Raw genomic sequence first — 24,257 nt, 5'->3', positions numbered from 1 at the left:
GACTACGTGTCGTGCTCTATATATTCTATTTTCACTGCAACAAACGAAAGTAATCTGGGCCGGTTGTATCAAGCCGGTTTACCTGAAACGGTGGTGACACTCAAAATAGAAAGCAAGTCTAACGTTTATCCAACAAACGAACTATATGTTTTTGACCTTAATACAAAGATACTGTTTACAACTTCATATTCAGTGCATAATATTCAAGTTGACTCATTCAAGAGAGATGTAAAGGTCTGTTCACACGAATCCAATTCACTTCTGATGGATGTTTTATAGTCTGCTGTCTCGTAATGTATATGAGCAGCAAATCCACTGAAGCCAATGCAGCACTATTGCTTTATTAATAACCGACTATATTCCATACGTCAGAAGTGAATTGGATCGTGTGAACAGACCTTAAAAGTGGTATTTAATTTTGGCTTATCCACCGTAAAACGGGCTACATACAACCGGACCCTGGGGATTAGATTTGCTACCGCCTGTTTCAGGATAACGATAAAGTAAGTGCCATGCATGCAGCATAGTAAGCAAATATTTTATTCACGACTGCACGCAAGGCTAGATTCAAAAGTGAATAAACTAATTAAAGGAAACATATTGGGCTACAAATAGTATTGGAAATTGGAACTCTTAATTGCCACAATCGTATCTTAGTGATTCTTCTGTGTTTACATTTAAAGTTTCTTCTATACATGTCCATGTTGGAAATACGTGCATGGGCCTGTCTCACTAATACACCTCTAATTAGAAGTGACAGCAGATTTGTAGCATATATATAATTTGGAACCCCAACAGATTGGTTAATTTTATAAATTAAAATATTAGTGAAAAAAATATCACCTAATTAGTGTTAATTGTAGCAGGCCTAATTTGACACTTTACACGTACTGTTATGCAAATTGACACTTTACACGTACTTTTATGCGTACTTTTATGAGTATTAAGTTATGTAGGCTATAATTGTACCATGTCATATAGTAAAAACTTATTTAATTATTACACGTTGTATATATAGGACGATATTGATTAGCTAAGTGGTCTTGTTTTATTACGCACTAAACTTTTTTCGGACGAGCAAATTTTGCTTGATAATCTTCCTCGACGAAACTACTTGCTTGTGTATTCTAGATATCTGTGAGAGCCGTTCATGTGCGAGGTACGATTCCTGTTTCATCTTGGATCCATTTAAGATATCTGACAATATTTGTGTACGCAAGGAATTGTGGATCCGAATTGCATTCGTCGAAATCAAAATCAAAGCGGTCAGCACCATGCAGTATATCGTTGCCCCAGCTCAACACGCCACTAAGATACGTGATATTTTTTGACTGTATCTTGCCTTGGTTTATCCTATTGAGCTCACTTCTTGAGAACATCAGTGGCGAGCCACTATCGCCTGCACAAGAACCACGTTCACCACCAGCACAAATCATGTGATTGGAAAAACTATAGTGTGTGCAAGATGCTGACGTGCCAACCTGAACAGTTCTCTTTTGTAAGCCATTGAAACCAAGGTTTGACAGGATCATGGCTGGCTCGCTTCGATTCTGTAGAAAGCTCCGTTGCTTCGTACGACCTGGAATGCATATGGGCCGAACGTTCTCCGCGAATTTAATCGGTCTTGTTAATTTGGCGAGGGCGATGTCGTTTTTGCAGTGAGCTATCTTTGGCTTACAAGACGAATACGGAATAACCTCAGCGACGTCGGCCGTAGCACCGTTGTTTGTGTGAACCCTGTACGAACCACCTTTCGGAAGTGAATGACTTGTTGTTAGCACCCACTTGTCGCTAAGAATTATACCCAAAACGCCCCATTTGTTCGTTTCTTGTCGAAACCAACTCTCCAGGATCGAAGTGAAACGAACAATCCAAGGCCAATCATCATTGTTGGTATCAGTCCAACGCCTTGTTTCTTCTATCATCGTATCCTTCACACCACATTCTGAAAGGAAAATTTATAATCTCTATGTGATCGAGTTGGTGCGCTTAAAGTAACGAGGATTTCTTAATCATAAACTAAATCAACGGACAACGGTAACGTTGCGTCAGTAGCATTTTTCATACGCTAGAAGACGTGAACCCTAAATCGCCATGTGTAAACATACACCTTAGTTATTTACATAGCAGAGATATACAAGTGGAAAGGTTTGTTGCTTCTGTTGTTTGAATTAGGATTTCGAAGAAATTCGAAGCAACAACAGCGGATGCAAGAATTAGTTACCTGAAAAATCTTCTGTGTCGTCGCACTTCTTTCCATCTTTGGCTAAGAAGAAACCATTCCTACAGTCACAGTAATATCTAAAAACAAAAGAGGAATGCGATAGTAATACAAGGCTATTTCTATAGTCTGCGCGTATAATGCAATTTCCCGGCCTTTCAATTTCAGAAATCAGTATATACTCGCAAGTCCAGTGCATAATATTCCACATGCAAGCAAACATAGCCTCGAACAAGACTAAAAGAATTATTCGCTGTCTGTGTTCTTTACTATTGGTATACATGCATATATTGCAGTACGTGGTGCTTTTGCACACACTTGACCTACCCTCCTCTTGTGTTAACACATATATGATCACATATTTCTTTAGTTCGGCATTCATCAATATCCTCACAAGAATGGCCATCTCTACTGAGTTTAAAACCTTCGTTGCACGAACAAGTGTGTTTTCCATTTTCGTTTTTACAATTATGTTCGCATGGCCCTTTGCCATTGTTTTGTTTGCATTCGTTTATGTCAATACATTCTTTCGATCTAAAATAAAGATTGAATTAATTAAAACGCGAATTGTACACTCTGGGCTGTTCAAATTCATTTGTAAGTGAGACGATGCCTTGGTATTTGGAGGGAATTCAAGGGTTAAACAAATTATATCAGAAAGTATAACCAGGGCTATCCTCTGACTAGAGGACACTGACTGATTCTATAGTTGTTTCCTGACTGAACGTTTTGCAGATCTGACTTAAGATTCGAATAAAACGTTTTTTGGGGGATGGGGTGGGGGTTCTATAACAAGTTACATGGTTGCAGGTTATATTTCCTGAACTATTTGTATTCATTTTCACAGTAACACGGGTTGATTTGTTATTCCCACCAGCTTTAAAGCAGGAAAATCGAAATAGGAAGCAAGGTACCTTCAGCATTCAAATTTAATAACTCACCCTATCGATTTAGCCTCAAATCCTGGCTTACAGCGGCATGTATAACTTCCAGGCGAGTTTTGACAAATATGTTGACATCCGCCATTATTTTTGGAGCACTCGTTAATATCGCGACACGCTGTTTTGTTGGCAGTCGTAACATAACCTGCATCACAGTTGCATTTGAACCTGAAGAAAATACACAAGTTGTAAAACAACGTACAATTGATTTTGCATTATACAGGGCTATATTAAGAGTTTTCAGATATTATCTATATGTAACGAAACAGGTATTCAGACAAAGTAATCCTTTCTTACCCATAGAGATATAGCGTGCATATATATTTAAAGCTATGTATAGTCTTATGCTATATTCATGGAACTAATTTGTCTAGCTTGACTTTTAGCGCCGGAAACTGGAAACTGAATTTTGTGCCGGAATCTCCACGAAATATGGCGACTTAGAGTTCTCTCTATAAAAAGGCTGTATGCATATCATGATACCTGGAGATAATAGAACATGCAGTTGATCAATTACGGCATAAATAAACCCTAGATTTTAACATATCATTATGAAACGAGTTTTCTTGTATAGTCATGCAGCGTTGTTTTTTCTCGTCAGTCTTGGTTAACTAAGCTGACTACACCTGAAAGTTTATTGTTCAATGTCTAATCGAGATATTTAAGGTGCGGCTACATCATGTCAGGTTAAAATAACTTACCCTCCAGCTGCATTTAAACAATAATGACAATTTGCAACGCCTAAAGCACATTCATCAAAATCGTTGCAATGTTTAGGATTCATGTCGGATTGAACGTATCCTTTTTTGCATGAGCAATAGTAACTTCCGTATGTGTTGTGACACAGATGCTCACAGCCATCGACCTTTGTGTCGCATTCATTTATATCTAAGAAAAATGAAAGACGTATCGGTATTATCGCCGATGGTTTCGGGTGCAATTCGGGGGTAAAAAAAATGTGACCTCATAATTTTTACAGATTAACATAACATGAAGTCATTGTCATAACATAAACTCGCGAATGTTGGTTTATGTTTTTCAAAATAGCACAAGAACCCGTACGCATATTTTATTAGGATATATTTTTAATTCTATTTAAGTTTCAAGTTTAAACTGTATAGTCGCAGTGTTCATCCAAGACCAATTGTTCAATGCCTGATCACGAGTTTAGAATACGAAACTTTAACTAACAAAAATCCTTTTGTAGAAATACATCGCACTTATACCAAAGTTACAGTATATTCTGATAACGTTGACAGTAAATTATGGTAGTGGTTATGGCAGTGGTTACAAAAACAGCCCTATGAGTATGATGCATAAATCTCACTATTATTAGCCATCCTCTATTAGCAACCGTTCACAATGCATGGCTTTCAACACATTTATTTCTTTTACACCAGATATGTTATAGACTTTATATAGCTAGTGCATGGCCAAAAAGTAAAACAGTCTCAAACAAATTTTGTGTTTACATATATATCATGATAATATTTACCTTTGCAAGTATTCTTAACAATTCCCTTGATGAATCCAGACCCACATTGACATTCGTAACTTCCCACTGTGTTAACGCAATTTCCTTCACAAATCCCTTTTTTCGTGCATTCATCGATGTCTATTTGAGTGAATGTATTGATGAAAACTTTATACGTGCGTGTACGTACGTATATAAACATATGCATGCGACAATGCATGGAATGCGTTTTTTTGTAGCGGCGGAAAAGTTTCGAAAAACGAAATATGCATGCTATGCAAGAAGTTTAGAAGTCCATGCAGTATGGATGTTCCGCGTTAGTCAAAATAAAATTATAAATAACAGTTCTTATTTGTATATAAATATAAAAATCTGGTCGATCGGCTTTCTATTTTTGCGTTTATCTCATTGATGGTTTTCAAAATAAATGAAATTTGAAAAGACAATTGTACAATAATCCTTCCTCGCCTCGGGGCTTGCATCTGAGCTTTATTTCTGAACATGTAGCTACGTGTAGGTGAGTCGTTTCACACATAATGCAATCACTTTAATTACTGGTACCGGTTGTATAAAACTCTTAACTACATTTTGCGTATAGTTAAATCGTAGTTAGCTCAGAAATATCCATAACTCTGATTGGTGAATTCTGTCGCTAACGATAGTTAAAACTTTTAACTGCGTTTTTATACAACCGGCCCCTGCATTTGTGATGTTGTTGATGATTCTTACTTACCAACGCACGATTTTCTATCACTCCGTAAATAATATCCTTTTCGGCAACTACATTTTTTCCCAGTTGGGGTTCCGTTCTTATTTTTTATCAAGTTACAGGAATGATCACAACCCCCTTTGTTCTTGCAAAATTCTAAGAAAACAAAAAATACGACGGTTTTAATTTCAAATGTATAATGATACTTAAACAGGGCCGTACAAAAATGGGGATGTTGCAGTGTTGTTGGGGGATGCGACACCTCCCTTAGGTACGGTCCTGTGCGGCAGAGCTCAATACAATGCTAATATCATATATTCATGTTATAGCAGTTAAAAATTTCAAAAGCCGGGAACTAATAATGCTGAACATATGAATATATGAGTTATATTATAAAAGAAATAGAAAGAATAGTTATAGAGACACGTGTGGGAGTTTGGGAGAACTCGATAATATCTCGTTGATAATTTCTCGATAAAATAGTTTGTCGATAGCTTCTTTCTTATATACAGCACCATATTTAGTGTTTTGCAGTAGGTACGTCTGCTGAAAACCCAGAAAGATTTCGCTTTTATCCTGTTGTATTTTAGTTCACAGGCCTGAAACTGAATACTGATATCCTATTATTTTTTATTGCTATATATTATTGCTTTTTTATTGCAGTTTGAGCACATGCTTCCACATACCCAGAGATGTGCAGTTTATTTCATCTGAGTTATCGAAACAATCATCGTCATTGTCACATAACCATGACCTGGTTATACATCGTCCATTATTACACACAAATTTCCCCGGTCCACATGAACAGTTTCTTTCATCGGAAAAATCCCCACAGTCATTTATTCCATCACATTTAAGGACGATCGCAATGCAAGTTGATACTGTTTTGCATTGAAAGCAAGGAGTGCTTGTGGATGTGGCTAAAAAGGATTATGCAATATTGTAATCAGTATTTCAACAACCGAAAAAAATTTACCTGTACATTATTAGACTTATTTATACCAATTTCTATTTTGAACTTATCCACCGTTTAAGCAAAACGGGCTTGATACAACCGGCCCCTGTTCAAAGGTTATTCATGAATTTTCTGCGTGTCTTGACCAAGTTCACTACTCTTAACTGTCCTAAGTGAATGTGTGTGGTCATGCATACAGCCATTCCTGGTAAATAAAACAGCGGAAACCAGGATTACGAGATAACAAATCCCATTTGTCCAGGTACAAAACTCGGGTTTTTTGTTTAAACATTTCAACATAATCATTTCAACATAATTGGAACTTTAGCGGGCAAACTACAACTGCAAACTCGCACGTGCATTGTGCAGAAGTGATCGGGGTAAAACAGTGTGATTGAAAATACTCGAGTGTATTTTTTAATATACAGATATGCGGCGCTGCTAAAAAATTTTAATAAAAAGATATAGTTACTGCGCTGGAAGACGAAATTGCGTTGGATGTGCAGGGCTTAAGGGAAAGAAAAGATTGATATAGGAAGGGTTAGTCGTTGTGTTTTCTCTTCGTTTATCTTCTCTTCGTCACAAACCCCGAGGTATAAATAGTGAAAACTGGCTAATGGCCTCTTTTAGGCCTGAATTCCTACGAGACAATTCGGTCAATACATTTCCAGTCAGCAGGCAACAAAACATCCATTAGAATTGAAAATGGCACGACAAAATGATTGAATCGTGTGAACAGACTTTTAATACGCATAAGTGAGCACACTATTGGTCATTATAAGCTCATTAGCCAGTCGGTTAAAGTGGGCCCCTGTTTAATTGTGGTTCGATTTCAAATTATACGAGAATGCATATCGGAGTTGAAAATCAAATACCACATCAGTTCAACGCTAGGAGACGTGCATGCATGTAAATGCTATAGTAATACTAGCCAAACATATTAACACATGACTACAGAAACAACATTTTCTCGACTCTTTCATCAGCCGTGCTGTTTGATCTTATTTTGAGATCATCAAAATTTGCCTGTGAACGCAATGGACCGGGTGGCTCCAATGCAAGTGGCTCTTGTGCCAGTCTAATGAAGGCAGATAAAAAAATCTCATCAAAATTTTTTACTTTTTTTACTTCCATCAAAGTGAGGATAACCTTGATGTAAAATAATGAGTTCAACGGTCTTCTAAGGAGGTTTTAAACTGATGTGATGCGTGAACGAAATTTGACTCTTTGTCGGAGTGTCTGTCGTAGACTGAATTAAAGATCATTTTCAGCACTTAGACGTCTTAAACTGTTGTCTCAAGTCTTGATGAAAGGACTCTTGAGCGGACTGTATTCATTGTGATTTATCGGGACATTCCGTTTATTCCAACGCGGGATTAAACGTATGCGAAAAAAGTACCACTTGCATGTAATGTTCTTCATGCATGTAATATGGCTCTGTAGTGAACATACATCTATAAGATGAGACATTTTAAAACATTGAGGCACCTCTCTAACTTTGCAGGTCTTAAAGAAATTTAGAAATCACACATTACAATATTAGGTCAAAACTAGAGAAAAAAATATCACCACCTGCCACCGTGCTTTAAGTATGGAGACAGCATGCGTGATAAACAAACCATACGATATAAAAAAACGCCTTGAAATGAGATTTTAGATTTCTATTTTTAATTTGCTATTTAAGTTACTTATCTCAAGTTTGCTGCATACAAGTTGAGGTAATGGCTTTTTAATAGCTTTTTCCTGCATTCCACTCTTACCAAATGGCCTTGTTTACTCAGTCTCCTGCAAATTATAGTTCTTCCCGACGGATTTCGTTTGTAAGTGTGATCGCCTACGCACTCCCCAACTATTGCATCCAGGAATGATTGGAATATAACCATTCGTGTTCACTGCAGACGTAACTGATAAACCTGAACCAGAGTCGTAGGCAGAGGGTCCCCCCAGAAAAAATTTATGTTTGTAGATACGAGTGCCCCTCTTTCTTTGTGTCCAAAACTGCCATGATGACTCTGTATATAACATCGAACTTCGGCTCTTTTTGTGTCCACATTTTTATGTACTTTCACATTATTACTATAGAACTTTCACAGATGAATGCAGGGTTGATGTCTGATTGTTGAATACTTTAGTATTTACTTAGAATCAAGTTATACATGTCAATGATTCAATTCAGGTATTAAGGTAATGTCAGCTTTGAGTAGAAGCGACAAGAAAACAATAGATAGGGCACATAAAGCAAAAGAGAGTGCCGATTGTTATGAGACAAAACAATATCGTTTGTTTTGGCTCTGCCGAAGAGTTAATTTAGACATTAAAATTAGAACTTGAGGATTTCCTAATTGCCTTGTCGAGGCTTTTCGTGCTAAATTATTGTGCCTGCCAAAACGCATACTTGGTAGACTGGTAGTTGTATGAAGCTTAAATTTCAATAATGAAACAACTGGCTGACATGTACTAATTAGCAATTGTCAAGTGCACATATGCAGTTAGATTCCTTTTTTAAGTGCTACATAACAACAGATGGCCAAGTTCGAAACATAAGAGTATAATGACAGTAAACTACGTTTCTCGATTCTACTTGCTGGCAACTAGACTTGATGACGACATATAGAATCAAGATAATAAATAACATTATTCCCCTGCATTTAGTTCTTGTTGAAAGTCTTGCGTCGTAAATATATAGTATCCTCACTACCAACGTCTCACTCTATCTACACATGAATGGGCATTGCCTATATACAGTAAGTAGGTGACTCAGGGACAGGGAGTGATTATGTGACTTTTTTTGTGATTATGTGACTTTTTTTATTATTATTATTAACTTCATATTTAACCAGGATACCCACGTCACCGAAGTGTTTTTCAGTGGGGTCCTGCATCTATATGTTTCATAATTTCAAAAGTAAACATGCATTATTTACAGCAACACATATATACACCTTTCTGTCGTTCATTTCACATGTTACAGACGATACAATATACAATGACTGCAACGGTTAGTTGAGTCTTTTGTTGATCAAAGCTAACAATGAGTAATATTGTCAAGGCCATAATTAGGGCCACATTAAAAAAGTTTTATTCATTACCCAGTAATAAAAGGCTATTCGATGTTTTCCCTGCAGTAATACTGTCTGAGAAGAGAGAGGCTGTGCGGACTCCGGTTATTAGAGTGGTATAGCTTATGAAGGGAAATATTCAAATTGTTGTGAAATATGGGCGTGGTTGGATCTTTTAAAATGCCAAAGGCAACTCTACTTTGAACTTAAAATAGATCACTTGATCAGTGTGTCAAATTTCCAACCCCGCCGAATCGATTGAAAAATAAGGTCTCCTTTATATACGTATTGACAGATAAATGGTTGAATCTTGGTATGCCTATAGAAGAACAGGATTAACAAGACAGCTTTCACTGATCTTGGAAAATTCCTAAAATATTTATCGTCTGGCTTCATAAAGTCGTAAAAACTACCACCATTTATCTTTCACGCACGGGCCATCAAGATCAGCACTCCCAAACGTTCTATCCCTACCTCTGACTGACTGATGCAGAAATAACAGAAATTGAATTCCAGATCGACACATGAATGCATGTGCCGAAGTGAATATAAAAAAATGAACATCTGGAAGCTTCGAGTTTGCACTCTATTATAGGAGGGTTTATATTGTCCGAGAGGTGCAGAGGTCCTTCGTTCATATCACATAAAGATTGCATATTGTCAACGTAAGAAACTCTCATCGTGAGTGATTTAAAGCGGCTATTAGAATTTAGAAAGGTCGCAAAGTTTGATTTTTCAGATAAGAGGTACTCATTAATTCTGACAATATACATTTTGACAACACATTCCTGCCTATAGACATTGAGAAATATTCTACTGTACTTTTTCTTGATCTACTGTACTTTGAAACTTCAAATACACAATCTTATTTTTCCATTTCTTAGCATTTCTTGCTACATGCATGCAACTCAGTCCAGTGAAAATTGTTTTTTAGGTTGAGTAATCTGAACAAAACGCTAGCCGTACCTTAGTACTATACATTGCCTTTTTCTTGTTATTTTAAACGTATACGATCATATTATGGTAGTGTAATGTCGGCGGAAAAAAATCTGGAAGGTATAAAACGTCTTTACGTTAGCTGCCAAAAAACCCCACCGTTTATATAATAAAAAAGATGTATTTTTTTACCCAAATCACTCATCCCAGTTGATCGAAGACAAGCCCGGCTTATATGAACAGCCCCTTGATCTGTTTATAAAATAACTATATATAAATGAAGCTACGGCGACGAGAAGCCGCGACAAATTCAACACTAACTCAACTATAGGATTTACTATTTGTAGATAATTGGTCAATGCCTTTTTACGTGTTATATACACATACAGTTCGTGTTATATAGCTAGAGGAGGGGGGGGGGGGGAGCTGAAACAATTCAGGCATGCGAGTTTTATGCTTTCCTATGGGACGTTATTTTCATAAACGTGCTCAAAAGCAGTTTATTATAAATGCGATGAATAAAAAATAAGACTCTGATGAGTGTGTTGAAAAATGAACAAGGTGTTAGCTGAGATTCTTTGCATACTTCACGGTTTATAGAATTTTTAGGATGAACAAGTTCTGGTTGTATTATTATACAGATGAGAGATATAGCTTTGGCAATGAAGAATGTTTTTCGTAGTGAACTTCATAAGATTTTCTAATACTCTAACGGAAATGTTGCACACTATAAAATATTAGATCGGTATAAAGTGAGATCAGAAAGGTCAGTTATCGCCTATTGTCTTTAAATGTTTCACTCAACTCATTGCCAAAACAGAATCCGGTAAAAATTAGTCCAGGTATTTTTCTGAATGAAATTCATTCAAAATAGGATGTGGCTGTTGAAGTCATTTCGATAATGTCGTCTTTTGCAATAAAGCTGTAATGCCAAAACGGTAATTAGCGAACTTCGAAACTTGTCGTCACCAAATAATCGTTGTAATTCAAGCCAGATAATATGTGCGTTTTTGTGATGAAACCAAAACATCACAGGCTCAGCACAAAAATCTCAGTCATTCCTCAGCCTGTGCCTGTGGAATATATTTCCCTGTTTCAGTGAGATGACCTATTTTATTTCAAAATGTTACCACCATTGTCCATATCTATAAGTTACGTGGTAAAAATTGATTGAAACACACCGTTCATGCATGCATGATTCATGTAGCATACACCACTAACGAGAAACCCAATTTTTTATAATTAGGATATTAGCAATGGATTTGAATTGTTTTTCAATATGTTTTCGGCGATATATTCATCACACATGCTATATGCAAACAATTGGCGGTAGTTATTATAAACAAGTCGCGACGTATACTTTAAAGGATTCCCAACAGTGATTTGTGATCTCATTGAATCATTGGGAATATTTTCACAAAGTTATCGAAGAATGCTCGATGCCAGTCAGTCTGCTTTTACCAAATAATGGTTAAATGAGGTGGATAACAGTATGGTTATAATGTAACCATCACTGAATATTGGCTAAATATAGATAAATGGGGTTTGGATGGTCGTCATAAAAGTTAAACTTATATATTTGACCTTTCTAAGTTATATGAGTATTAGTGGGTAAAGCCGTTGTTGTCGACCGATACTAACACGCAAGAAAAAATTCAGTAAATGACTGGAGTCTGGAGATTTACCGAATTGGATTTTTGGTTACGCGACAGTGACAAAGAAGCGTAATCAATGCATCCAATAAATAAGCTAGTAACATCAAATATTTTGAAATTGTAAACACAGCGATACGATACAAGATAAGATTAATCCATACCTGTCATCGAAAGACTGCCAGACATTGCTAAGACAAAGAACACCATTATTTGTCTGAAAAAAAATAAAAGTTTGAGTAAACATCACAAACATTATTTCAGAATAAGGACCCTTGTTTATACAAATTTTACAAATGTGGGTTCGTCTATAACATTGAGTCAATTTACCCATCCTCAGGGCTCACGTTTATAATAGAAGTTTGAAATTTAATATTGTTATGACCGTGAACAACATAATGAAGCCCTTCAATTTTACTCCAATGAATCCTATCTAAATACTTGTTATATCGTTTTCTTTATGTCTTTCTGAATATTCATAGAATTCGGAAAAGCTTTTTATTTGGTCATTTGTAGCCTTTGGACATCAGATTTTTACGCAACAATCAAAATATGACGCGCAATAGAAGGATGTGAGATTGAGATACATGCGCGCATTTCACAAATGCTTTGATATTGTGTATACTCACAGAGTTATGATAGTCAAATCACGATTCATAATTGTTAATACAACTCCTGGCGATCACCCGTAGTATATCAACAACTTCCAATAAGCAATGAGCACGAAGAATTTTATTCGAGTGTCGAGACCAAGTGCGCCAAGACAGTAACTGAGCAAGTTAATAGGAAACGACGCTTTTCATGCAGCTCTAATCACTTATAAATAATTAAGTGTCAATAATTAATCCAATCGATCACAGCATGATCCAAACCGATGCCAAATCTTTGTTTGGTTCAAGATAAATAGAAGATATGTATGTGTAGAAATTGTAGCACAGGATGGGTTTTAGGTCAAAAATTCAAACACTAAATTTAATCGTGAAGAATAAACTAGAACGTTTCGAACGGTAGTTACGTACGAAAGTTGACACCTTAGGTCACAGTCCAATTCAATATTTGGGTAAGGTGTAAAAACATCACAGCTATATGGTTATGAAATTGTAAACTTCATCTTCAGCTTGATTGTTTCATAATAGGGAGAACTTTTTTGTTTATCGCAACATTTCAGGGCTTTAGGCATAATCTATAAGTGATAAACGGAATTAGCTTCTTGTCGTTTTCATAGGCGGAAACCAATACAAGGCTTTGAAAAACCCCATGCGTAGGTTATAAGTGTAATACCTTAAAAAAATTTGTCATATTTACAAGCTTTTACCAATATAAACAATCATAGGAAAGTGACAAATTCCACTGGTTTTAGCTGACTGACCTACATGGTTATCCTTTATTTACAAGATTTGTTTACTCCAATCCAATCTTCTTAAAGCCACGGTGTGGTCCGGCAAACACGCAAAGAAAAACAAGAAAATAACCGATATTGCATGGCTATAGTAGCTTGGTATAGCGACACCTTTACCAGGTTCCGCTGACAAATTTTACAGTAGCCCAGTTGTGTTTTATTGTAGCTGGTGAGAAAATATTACGAGCCTTACGTTAACAAATAAACTGGTCAACGTTGCGAAAAATGCAAGCCATCCGACCGAAATATTGATCCTACGCCTCTGTCTCACTGACTGAGAATGTTAGTAGTGGGAGTAGAGGAAAATTCACGATTATGTTCGGGTTTGGCAGATCATAGGCACATTTTTCGGCTATCACGTCAATGAGGCCGAGTTTGACGTTCGATTCCTGAGCATGGGTTGCATTTTTTGCAAACTTCGCGTATTTTCAAAGACGCATATTTCCTTGTGTGTTTCCTATTTCCGCCTCTCGCTTCCTATTCTTAGATCAGTGTTATAGTATAATTGAAAAACGAAGGAAGTGCAAAATTATAATGACTTTTCGTTCTTCTCATGGTAAATAAAGTAACAATTAAATTAAATTATTTATTTGTTGTACACATCCAACTTGATGATTTACTTTTTATACTGTATGTATACAAGGCTATAAGCTAGTTTTTTCCCCTAATTGTTTCCTAATGAAACTTCATCTTTTCTTTAGACAGAGTAGAAAGTATCACTGAAGATGCAGGAGCAATATATTGATATACAGAGTAATAACTTCATCATAACTGTTTTGAGTTGACTCAAGTTGATTTCTTAAGTTGAGCTCCACATTATTTTCAAGAGTGCTGCAAGGGTTGTAAATTGAAAGACACACAATATAACCTAAATCATGTTTCTGGTTGCAATCTCATTTTGTCTCTTGCATTGCATTGCGATACCCAAAGTTTGAACCGTAACGGCGGCGTAGGTGATCCTGAACCTTCGTTACATAACCTTGAATGTTTTGCTTTGAGTTTACTATAGTTGAATCGAAGACTCTAAACCAGAGCTTATGCCGATAATCTAATAACTCAACCATGATTATATAGGTGCCGATATTGATATTGATGATGCTGTTTATAGCAGGTCTAAGTAAGTAAGTACTAAGTAAGAAAGTAGCCTAGCTAAGTAAGAAGCTAAGTAAGCAGTGTTTTTTTGCGCAATATTTGACAGAACACGCGTTTATGATCGAAATGTATCTCTTAAATAGCCTTGTATCTGTGTAGCATTATGTAGCATTCCAATGTATAATAATAATACGACGGGTTTGTTGCGTATACTAACGAGTCAAAACACGCGTATACAGTCGAATTTTTTTAGACTGAATATCTTTAGTAACATTTACTCAAAGGTGGCTTTGTGATTTGTGAACACAAAACGATACTATTCCGAGAAAGTGATTCAGTGAAATATACCATGCATGCAAATTCTGCGGACATAGGCGTAAAGCTAGAGTGAACTAAATCATAAAACTGTAAGAACTTCAACTCCAAGCTATACACGGTTTTTAGTTGGGTTACAACTATTTGAGGTTTTTGGTGCATGTCGAGGCCATTCAAGCAGCATGATTGTGTTAACAAACGGATTCACGATTGAAGATTGCCAAAAGAACTCTACTGCATCTACTGGCTATACTGATATAGACTCAATTAGCAATCGTATGCCATAAAGGTGTGAATACTTTTGTATCATAATTAAATAGCAAATTTAGCTAGTGTAATGAAACATACCACCTTTTTATTTCATCCTAAAATATAGGATCAATTTAACTTTATATACTTTTAACAACACAATTAGACATAGACAATCGACCGAAGAGTCTTCTTTTTAGACATAGATTAAAAGATCGAAGAGGTAGTTTGTTTCTGGTACAATTATTGTATTCCCTACCATGAGCTGGGGTTGCATTTTCACAACGCTTCTGGTTTGGTCTTAATTAATCGTGTGTTGTCAGTTTCTTTCCTCTAACCAAGTATCTACTTTAATTAACTCTGTTAAACTGAATGGTAGAGGGTACATACTCTAAGAATGTTAGAATACATCCCAAGGATTTAAGTGGCGGAACAACCATTGAATAAAATGTCAACTTAGGTACTTGTGCCATCATGCACGCGAGGCAAGAAACTGCCACATGTAAGACGGATTATGCTAAGGGTACCGCCATCTCCTACAGGATATGGATAACTAAGCCAAAAGAAGGCTTAAGTACCATCACGAGTACCAAAACGCGGCAAGAATGTGCAAAAACCGCAATTCTGGAGGCAACTTGACAATTGACGATTATTTAAACCACTTACAGAAACTCGTATTAGAAAACCGCAACAACACGTTCCATTTTCCATCCTCAAGTAGAACGGATTATTGATAAAGCTTTGATTATTGACATACTACTCCTATGATCTTATGTTTCAGGGTTTGTAGCGGTTAACATAATCATGCGAAAAGACCAGTAAAGCGTTTCAAGCTGCCCAGTCACTGTGGGATGTAGATGTTTTATTGGGGAGGGGGTGCATATTCATAAATTCTTCATTTTATGTCCAAATGCAAAATTTTCTAATCGCAAATATATCGATATAGGAGCCATCCCCCGCTCTCCTCCAACTAAGCGGTCCATAGCTACTGGCCTGAATCCAGTTCAGTTCAAGACGACGGAACATTTGTCACTGGTCCCATGTGCACAGTAATCGCAGGCCGATATTTATCACCTACTTTTACTGCTAAAGGCCGGCGCACACTAGAGCTATGTGCTTAGCAAAAAGTCATTCGTGGCCATTGGCGTACGCCATTTGCTCTCGTGTGCGGGTGACTTGACTTGCTCTCGTGTGCGCGTGACGGCACGAATGACCAAAGTCGCCGGAAAAGTCGCCCGCACACGAGAGCAAATGGCTTACGCCAATGGCCACGAATGACTTTTTGCCAAGCACATAGTTTTAGTGTGCGCCGGCCTTAAGATTGTACTCAGAGAGGGACTGAGTTGGGAATGACTGGGCCATCGCGCAATGCCCCTGATTGGTCTTTAAAGTTTTTTTAGCGCGTCGATGAAAAGTAATGAGCAATAAACCTGTTGTTTCACCATAAACTTTTTAACCCACATGAACATATCTGTTTATAACGCATCTCAGCAATCCATCAGAATTTTGCGTTTCAGCGCGATGTTATTGTTGGATTAAAAAAACGCTTTCGGTGACCTGATAGTGATAAAAAAAATGACGTTATATTCCATCTTATTTCGTGTTTTTTCCGGATTGACACCAAATGCTGAGGTAAGCCGTAAGCCCAGTGAGCCAATATCGATTTGCCGATGACTTTTTTGTAGCTGAACTTCGGTTATTTTCAAGATTAATTGATAATGATAGCGGATAGGTCGAAAAAAGCGGATGGCATGTCATCCAGTGAAATATGATTTGACATCCCTCATGAGTGGGGCAAAAGGCGGCGAAATGCGGGCCATTTTTGCAAACAGAATGTTATTTTAAGCCTTTAATAATATCAAGCCTTATCTTGTGTTATAAGATCAATGAAGAATGTGGGGTTTAATAGCGCTATCAGTATCCACCTTTAAACCGTCGCCCCATCCAAGAGCCATGATTTGATGGCGCGATTACCGTATTCTTTCAAGACTTTCGTAATATTATTATTAATTTCAAAGAAATTTGAGTTTTGACAGCTTACTAATAATTAACTGAATATGGTTAAATGATATAAAACACCACATCATGTTTTAACTTCTTAATGCTCCGTGACTATGATGTTTGCACAAACACTCGAACTTGGCTGAAGGTCGATCAGATCCACGCAGCTCAAATCCTACATCTTGTTTATATACGTTCTATTTTTGTCAAAATATCTTATAGGCCAACAGGATTCACAGGATTTTGTTAACCCCATGAAATCTATGAATACATTTCTACGGAATAACAAAGAGATATTAGCCATGCATTCATGACATGTGGTGTGTGTGGTCATGCGATGACCTTTAGTATAAATCTGGCATGGCCTGAGGCTTATTTATAAGGCGTATTAGGGAAATTATTATGTTTAACAGGATAGAAACACAATAGCAATCACTGAATTTTTATCTGCACTGACCCATCACTTTATATCTCTTTATTATTTTTTAAGTCTTCAAAACTCAATGATGGATAGTAGCTTCTGCATTTTATCTTTTACCTCCTAAAGGCGATTTATAGCATATATAAGCATTTGTAAGCTCCACTGAAGCACTAACTGGAAATATCACACGGAGCCGGTCAAATTTAATGAATCTGAATAAATCTGAAAACGGAAACAAAGAACTATATGCTTAGACTGAGAAGTCTTTAAGTAAACAGTTTAAACGTTGTTGTTTTTACGGCTTATACCCGACCATGAGATTCCAGTGAGGTAAAATATTGTGTGCATCAAAATAAAAACAGCCGCCAGTCTGGCTGTGAGTTAGTAGATATAAGTTGCGGCATACTGCATGTATGTATATAGTCAGTCAATATTACCCTTAAAAAGCTTAATGTTAATGTTAGCCTGCATGCCCCCCAAAAAAGAATGTTAATTTGATTTAAAGCCCGTTTACACTCGCAATTTATGCTGCGATTTTTTGTGCGATTTTCTTCTTTTGATAGATGTGAACGAGTGAATTAATTACTAATGTTCAAATAAGAGCTCGTATAATTACTCCTTCACATCTATCAAAAGAGGAAAATCGCTCGTAAAATCGCAGCAAAAATCGCAAATTTAAACGCCCTTCAAGGAACAAACACTAGACCTGCGCGTATGGCATTTCTACGCATTTTTGTCTGTGTCATTCTCACGGGTCAGTCAATTGTTGGTCAATGAAATTTCAGGTACACCCGCCGTAATCACTCTAAACTGGCTCGCGCTGCATAAAATATCGGAGGCACATTGTTACGGCTGAGTGACGTTAATGTTTACTCTACTGTGGTATAAGGGTCATCGTCTAGCACCTCATCAATAATATGCTTATATTTCAAAATTTGACAAATAGAATATAAATCTTAAGCCTCCGTAAGATTACAAATCCGTATGTATCAAAATGCAATGACCAGATATCAGACTTTGATTTTGTCATGGGCAACCGCACGCATTGCACATTACTACAATTTCACGGTTTTCCCTATATATGGATAGCACTATTTACTACTTGTAACCCCGGTTTTACTCAATTACTATATGATATATATTACACTATTTTATCGAATATTTGCACAGATTCAATTCCAGAAATTGGTGACTGAAAATGGCTATCGCTTGTGCGCTAATTTGCATTTAAGCCATACATAATGGCCTTCGAGTTTTACTATAAAATACATTGAGTGAAAATATACAACGTCGTATAACGTCAGAGCCATGCCCATAGACTTGGAGCACTGTTTGCCGACCTCTAGATGGAGAGAGCAGCTGTTTAGAAACGTTTTGGTAATCGAATTTTTTACCTTGAGTATTTCTGCAGTCCGTCAAATTTAAAAATATATTGCCTAAAATTTTGGCCGTGTTCTCTCAACGAACTTATAAAACCGCTCACATTCATACGAACATTTCGATTTGGATTGTTGATCAATTGACGTGTAATATACCAAGAAATTTTGTATATTTTTAAAAAAATATTATCAGGCTCATAAAGCAGTTCAACCATACAAAGCGTATATATACACATTTGAACACAGTCGGTTGGCGGAACGTAGAAACACCCAATGTAAGTAGTTCGATCATGAAAACGTTGTAAAAAGGCTGTTCTATTGATCCAAAGGTCGGCAAACAGTGGGCAACATCCAGACCAGGGCAACGGCGATTTTAGGTGTTGTATTTTTGCTATATGTATTTTATAGTAAAAGTTAAATTTAAAGGCCATTATTGTTGAAAGTTATATGCAAATTAGTTTATATGCAAATCACTATGTTGCAAATTTCTGGTATAATGGCACGATTTGCCTCAGTAACGGCACGATTTCGAGAACCAATGAAATACCCTCGGAATACACGGATTGAGCACTGAACTCACTTGGTCTCATTTTCAAGAATTTTTATATGGTGTTATGTAGTACAAAATTTCACTTTTTATCGTAACGTTAAAAAAAGATAAGATCGAGACAGTTTCCTATAGTTCTTAGGAAATTCGCTGAAGTGTTTTGCCAACATTTTGCCAACTGAAATTTCTAGACAGAAGCAGAGCCAACATTGGTAAACGACATTGGCACAAAGACCAACCATTATTTGGGCAAAATGCCGAGTTAAACATATTCGAAAGATGTCGTCGTATATTTACATGAGGTGTATATAAAACAATGTTTTTCATCCGATCGTGCTGAATTTATTAATTGTAGTGACATAAAAAGAGGAAGTCAGTGAATTGAGCATTATAAGTGTGATGATATGTCGAAATTGGATTACCATTCTCCATTCTCTGCAATCTATAAACACTGTACTTTTACACGCCGGCGCGGATTTTGCTCTATGCTAATATTTTACCTTTAATAATAAAGTAACTGAAGATCAAAATGCAAGAAGGCAAACTTTTGACCTGTTACACCATTTTACTGTTCGTAAATAAAATTAATTGCAGTCACTTTGTTTCATCCCACCTCAAACCTAGGTCATACAAAACATCTATTTTCAAATTTCAAACCAGAACTACGAAAGGGGATTATTTTTATGTAGTTTAGTTTTATTTCATTATAAGAAGGGTTATAATTCTCCACGTGCACCCCAAAGGCTTCTTCTTAAGCTGCTTAAGAATAAAATAATCCTTGATTCACTCGAATCAAGCTATGGTGAGCAGAATTAAGACTTAATGTTGTTGGAACATCTGTCTTTAAACATTTTGATTGTAACAATCACCTGTGGCAACCTCGTTAGAGACAACTCGGGGAACGAGGTTGCATCTGGGGACAGTTTCATAGGACTTTTAACTACGTTTTAGGATATAGTTAAATCGTAATGAACTCTAAAACACGCGATTGTCGGTGATCGGTGGTTAATCCCGTCACTAAGACACTAACTATAGCTTAAGGGTTATTATCTACATTTTTATACAACCGGACCCTGATGATTACCTTTATCGCAAAACACGTGGTTATGAAAGAGATAACATCATGTTTTAGATTATATGAAATCGGCTTATTGTGGATCTACATTCAAGTATTGATCACTATGACCTAAAATGTACAAAAGTGATTACATGTTTGTATCGCTTATCGTTTGTAAGAACCTGTCAGGCGCAAATATGTTTCTTGAGTCCCAAACACATTACTAATATGTTCATCGTTGTATTTAATCTGCGTTTTGGCCAAATGATACTCAGAAATGCAAATGCATTTTTTGACTTTTCATTCACAAGGGACCGACTTCCTAAGGGACATTTAGAACAATCTAGGGCTGGGCAACGCACTCGAGTAGCATATTCCTGATTGGCGCGCCAATTGCGATGATGCTACGTGTGAAACGCCCATTTTATAGTCTTACAGCCTCTTTCAACACATAGCTCTTTAGGCTATATTCATCGCATCCTATATATGAGAAATAAAATGATTCTCAATATTGATTCATCCGGTGTCACAATTCCCCATACCCATTTGCAACGCTTTTCCAGACATATAATGGCATTCAATGATTAGTAATTAACTTCCAATTCTGTTTAAAAATATACTCCTCTCATTAACTTCCTCAGTTTGAGTTCTCGTAGTGATCAATACACCGACAATTGTGATTATGAAAACCACTGCAACGTGAACACGTCACACCACCAAAGGTAACCTTTTTTGGCCTTTCCCTTCGAAATATAAAACAATGTTTTATAGTACTTTCAATACAGGTACATTGAAATGGGGAAATCGTCGTTAATTGTGATAAAGTGACAATCAATTATAGGCGTACGAGGCCGGTCAACTTGTATTAGGAGGGGACAGTGAACATTCAAACTAAAAATGCTAAACTTTATTCTAACCTTGCATCTGCCCTCTTAAAGTGAGTAAAATTTTAATTTTAGTGACAGGCGATATCTTAAGGCATTAGGGGGGAAAACTTTATGTTAGTATTTGGGGAGGGTCACAATCACGAGGCGTCGCAATGGCGCCAAACGAGAAATATTTCCAAATTGGAAGCTTCTAGATCGCCGGAAATAAACAACTTCTTTTAGTAAGCTGGTTGAGGACCTATCAACCTTCACCCTCAACATTTTCTGAAAGTTCCTCCATTTGTGCGGTGGGACCTTAACTCCATGCTTCTAACTGATCGTAATAAACAGAACACAATCTATTGTAATTTGTAAAAGTCTTTTGTCAGTTTAGCATTTTCAGAGACTTCAGAGTGACTCAAGAGTAATTACCTTGTCCACCACTCTGGCGACGCTAATTGACCAAATTCCTCAATTATACTGCCATTATGAAATCACACAAACATGATTGCTTTGGTTAATATAGGTTCTGCAATTTCTCCTTTCCATATATATCCAGGGGACGAATGTTAAAAATTAATGGGCAACTAACTTCTCTTCTTGTATTCGTCTTTGAGGGCATGTCCTCCAACTCTACCACCTCCCCCCCCCCCATCTTTTTATACTGCAACAACAACCCTAAATAACATTAATATTTAAAGTTTAAACTTAAAAGTATTTAACAAATCTTAGTAAATAAAAAACGTGGAATGTTACGAAAATATTATGTCAAATGCGCGATTGAAAATAAGGTGCATTTTTTCAAGCGAACTTGATGACCAATGGAATGTATACGCGAATGCTTATCATCATGCATAATTAGGGAATGTCGCACATCTCTTAACAAAATGCATGTACCTAATTATGAATTCGCCTCTTCGCGAAAGAAATATTTGGACTGAGGGTTCAAAAAGTTCACTTCATTGGTTTTACCAAGTTTACGTATTTCCTATACTGCAAAGTGCAAACCAATTACCGGTTATTAGGAAACGTTATAAATGAAGTTTCGTACAGGAAATCTACGTATTTTTAATAAACTCATACCACAAGGGTGCAGATCAGGATGCTAAACGAGCCCTTAAATTATGTCTCTTCATTTACAACTTCCTCCTTTCAGTCACATGCATTCTCATGAAAAATAAATCCGTTAACTCGGGATCCGAGGAAACATTTTCCTAAATAACAAAACCGAAAAACACTATGAGCCTTCCAAGAGTATTTCCTCATTCCAAACGTTTCTAATCGTATTCTGATTATAATATTACCTCTGCTTAAGATCTTGACCGACGGTGTGAGCAGCATTTTGGATCCTCACGAGTCTGTATGCATGAAGTTTGTCAGGGAAAATATCCAATTAAGTTCAATTTTCCAAGAGGGAAATTTTTTTCTTCGGTATTTGACATTTTGTGCAGATTTGATGGCAAAGTGTAAAGTGTGCAGTTTTGCACAAGAAATGGTGCAGGTATTAAAGTCTGAAATTGTTTGTCTTCAATTGCGATTGAGGGCGAATCGGACATGTATCATGCCATAAATGGTAAACTTTAGGTTGACATGCACAGGCTAACCACACCATTTGGACAGCTTAAACTCCAGCTGTTTTCGTTTAATGTTTTCGCGTGTATGAGTTGCATGGTCGTGAAAAGTTAATCCACTTTTACAAAATGTTACCGGATACAGACATTTGACATTCCTCACGAGTTGACTCACCTGTCAAATTTTCTTGTTCATTCGCCAAATATGAAAACTTTCTTTCAAGGCCTTTATCTCAAGTGCAAGTGGAGTAATAAAAACTCCTTAGAATCATAGATCTTGCCAACTTTTTGCTCATCAAATGTGGTAGAAAAAATGCCTAAAGTATACGAATAATCACTCTCTTGACCAAGACCTTGGCCAAGGTCGAAACGTCGAGAAGTTCTAATTGTATATTAGGCGGTTATACCACATTTAAACGCTGCCACGTAGCTCCTTGGAACTTGGTTATATTGAAACAAACCTGATAATGGCCAATGATATCAACGAAAAATGTATTATATTTCAATAAATTTTGCTGTGAGGAACATATTATTGATATAGCTCTACTGTATATAGTAATATAACTGAAGGAAATAAATTTAATGCCTGCTAAAACAGAAATATTATATTACCAGAAGTTGATGACTCGTAAAGGTCGTATAGTTAAACTTGGCTGGTAGTTATTTCTATGCAAACTTGGAGAGGAAACTGAAGCACTACTGAACATGTCGTGTTTTTAGTACTTTTCTGTCACTCCGGAACGAAGAGTGAAAATGTTTAAGTCATTAAGGTTTCATAAACGAGTTCACTTTTAGACGTTTAGACTTTTTGGTTTATTTGTGCTCAAATTACCTTCGCTCGCAGAAGGGACACCAAAAACGCCAAACGGCCAAATTGCTTTGGAAGTAGGGCCCCATGTAGGGTGACAGGGCCCTCAAAATATTATAGGAATATCAAACAATAAGTTTTGGGTTGTTTCTAGTTAATGTAGGTTATGCAATATATTCTATTCAAAATGGTAAAAATTGCCTCCTTCAAAAATGAAAAATTACCTTGCAAACGATGTATTATCGAATTACAGAGATACAAAATTACCTATGCCAAAACTATGCTATTTCTGTGATTTTCTTGCTGGGGAATTAGGACCCTTGACGAGAATTTCCCCCCGAAAATTCATAGCAGTCCAGTACTAGTATAACGGTCATCAAAAGGACTGTTTACACGGTTATCTTGCATGGTTACCCGAGATTCAACGAAATTTCAGGTATTGAAATAGGTCCTCATAAAAGGAAAGAAGTCCATGCTGGGATGACTACACCTCTGCTATGCAGGATCATGTTATATACGTGACTAAATACCCCAAAATCATTTCCGCGAGCGGGATCAAGTAAACCTCCACGAAGTGCTACAAACTGTCTCCACCGATGCACATA

At 36.7% G+C, this 24,257-nt stretch overlaps 1 protein-coding gene across 1 annotated transcript; it reads right to left on the bottom strand.

Annotated features, from left to right (window-relative positions):
- Nucleotides 1–120: 120 nt before the first annotated feature.
- LOC114525216 (fibrillin-1-like) lies at nucleotides 121–12,846 on the bottom strand. The gene is made up of 10 exons (XM_028546444.1): nucleotides 12,577–12,846; nucleotides 12,112–12,164; nucleotides 6,032–6,265; nucleotides 5,370–5,501; nucleotides 4,658–4,777; nucleotides 3,864–4,050; nucleotides 3,163–3,330; nucleotides 2,549–2,755; nucleotides 2,225–2,301; nucleotides 121–1,945 (listed from the first exon to the last, which is right to left on the bottom strand). The coding sequence occupies exons 1-10, from the start codon at nucleotides 12,603–12,605 to the stop codon at nucleotides 1,149–1,151; spliced, it is 2,004 nt and encodes a 667-aa protein (XP_028402245.1). The 5' UTR covers nucleotides 12,606–12,846; the 3' UTR covers nucleotides 121–1,148.
- Between the last annotated feature and the right edge of the window lie 11,411 nt (nucleotides 12,847–24,257).

This window comes from Dendronephthya gigantea, unplaced genomic scaffold (genome assembly GCF_004324835.1).
Source record: "Dendronephthya gigantea isolate DGI-Jeju-01 unplaced genomic scaffold, DenGig_1.0 000001F, whole genome shotgun sequence".
Classification (NCBI taxonomy): domain Eukaryota; kingdom Metazoa; phylum Cnidaria; class Anthozoa; order Malacalcyonacea; family Nephtheidae; genus Dendronephthya; species Dendronephthya gigantea.
The sequence above is the reverse complement of the archived record's forward strand: the minus strand, read 5'-3'. Positions and strand labels throughout refer to the sequence as shown.

Bases quoted from the DNA above. Each gene is read 5' to 3' on its own strand.
- LOC114525216 (XM_028546444.1), bottom strand. From the start codon at position 12,605: ATGAATCGTGATTTGACTATCATAACTCT. The intron at 4,778-5,369 runs GTAAGTAAGAAT...TCACTCAAATAG, and splicing joins TGATAGAAAATCGTGCGTTG to ACATCGATGAATGCACGAAA. The intron at 2,302-2,548 runs GTAGGTCAAGTG...TTTTGTTTTTAG, and splicing joins TGTGTTAACACAAGAGGAGG to ATATTACTGTGACTGTAGGA.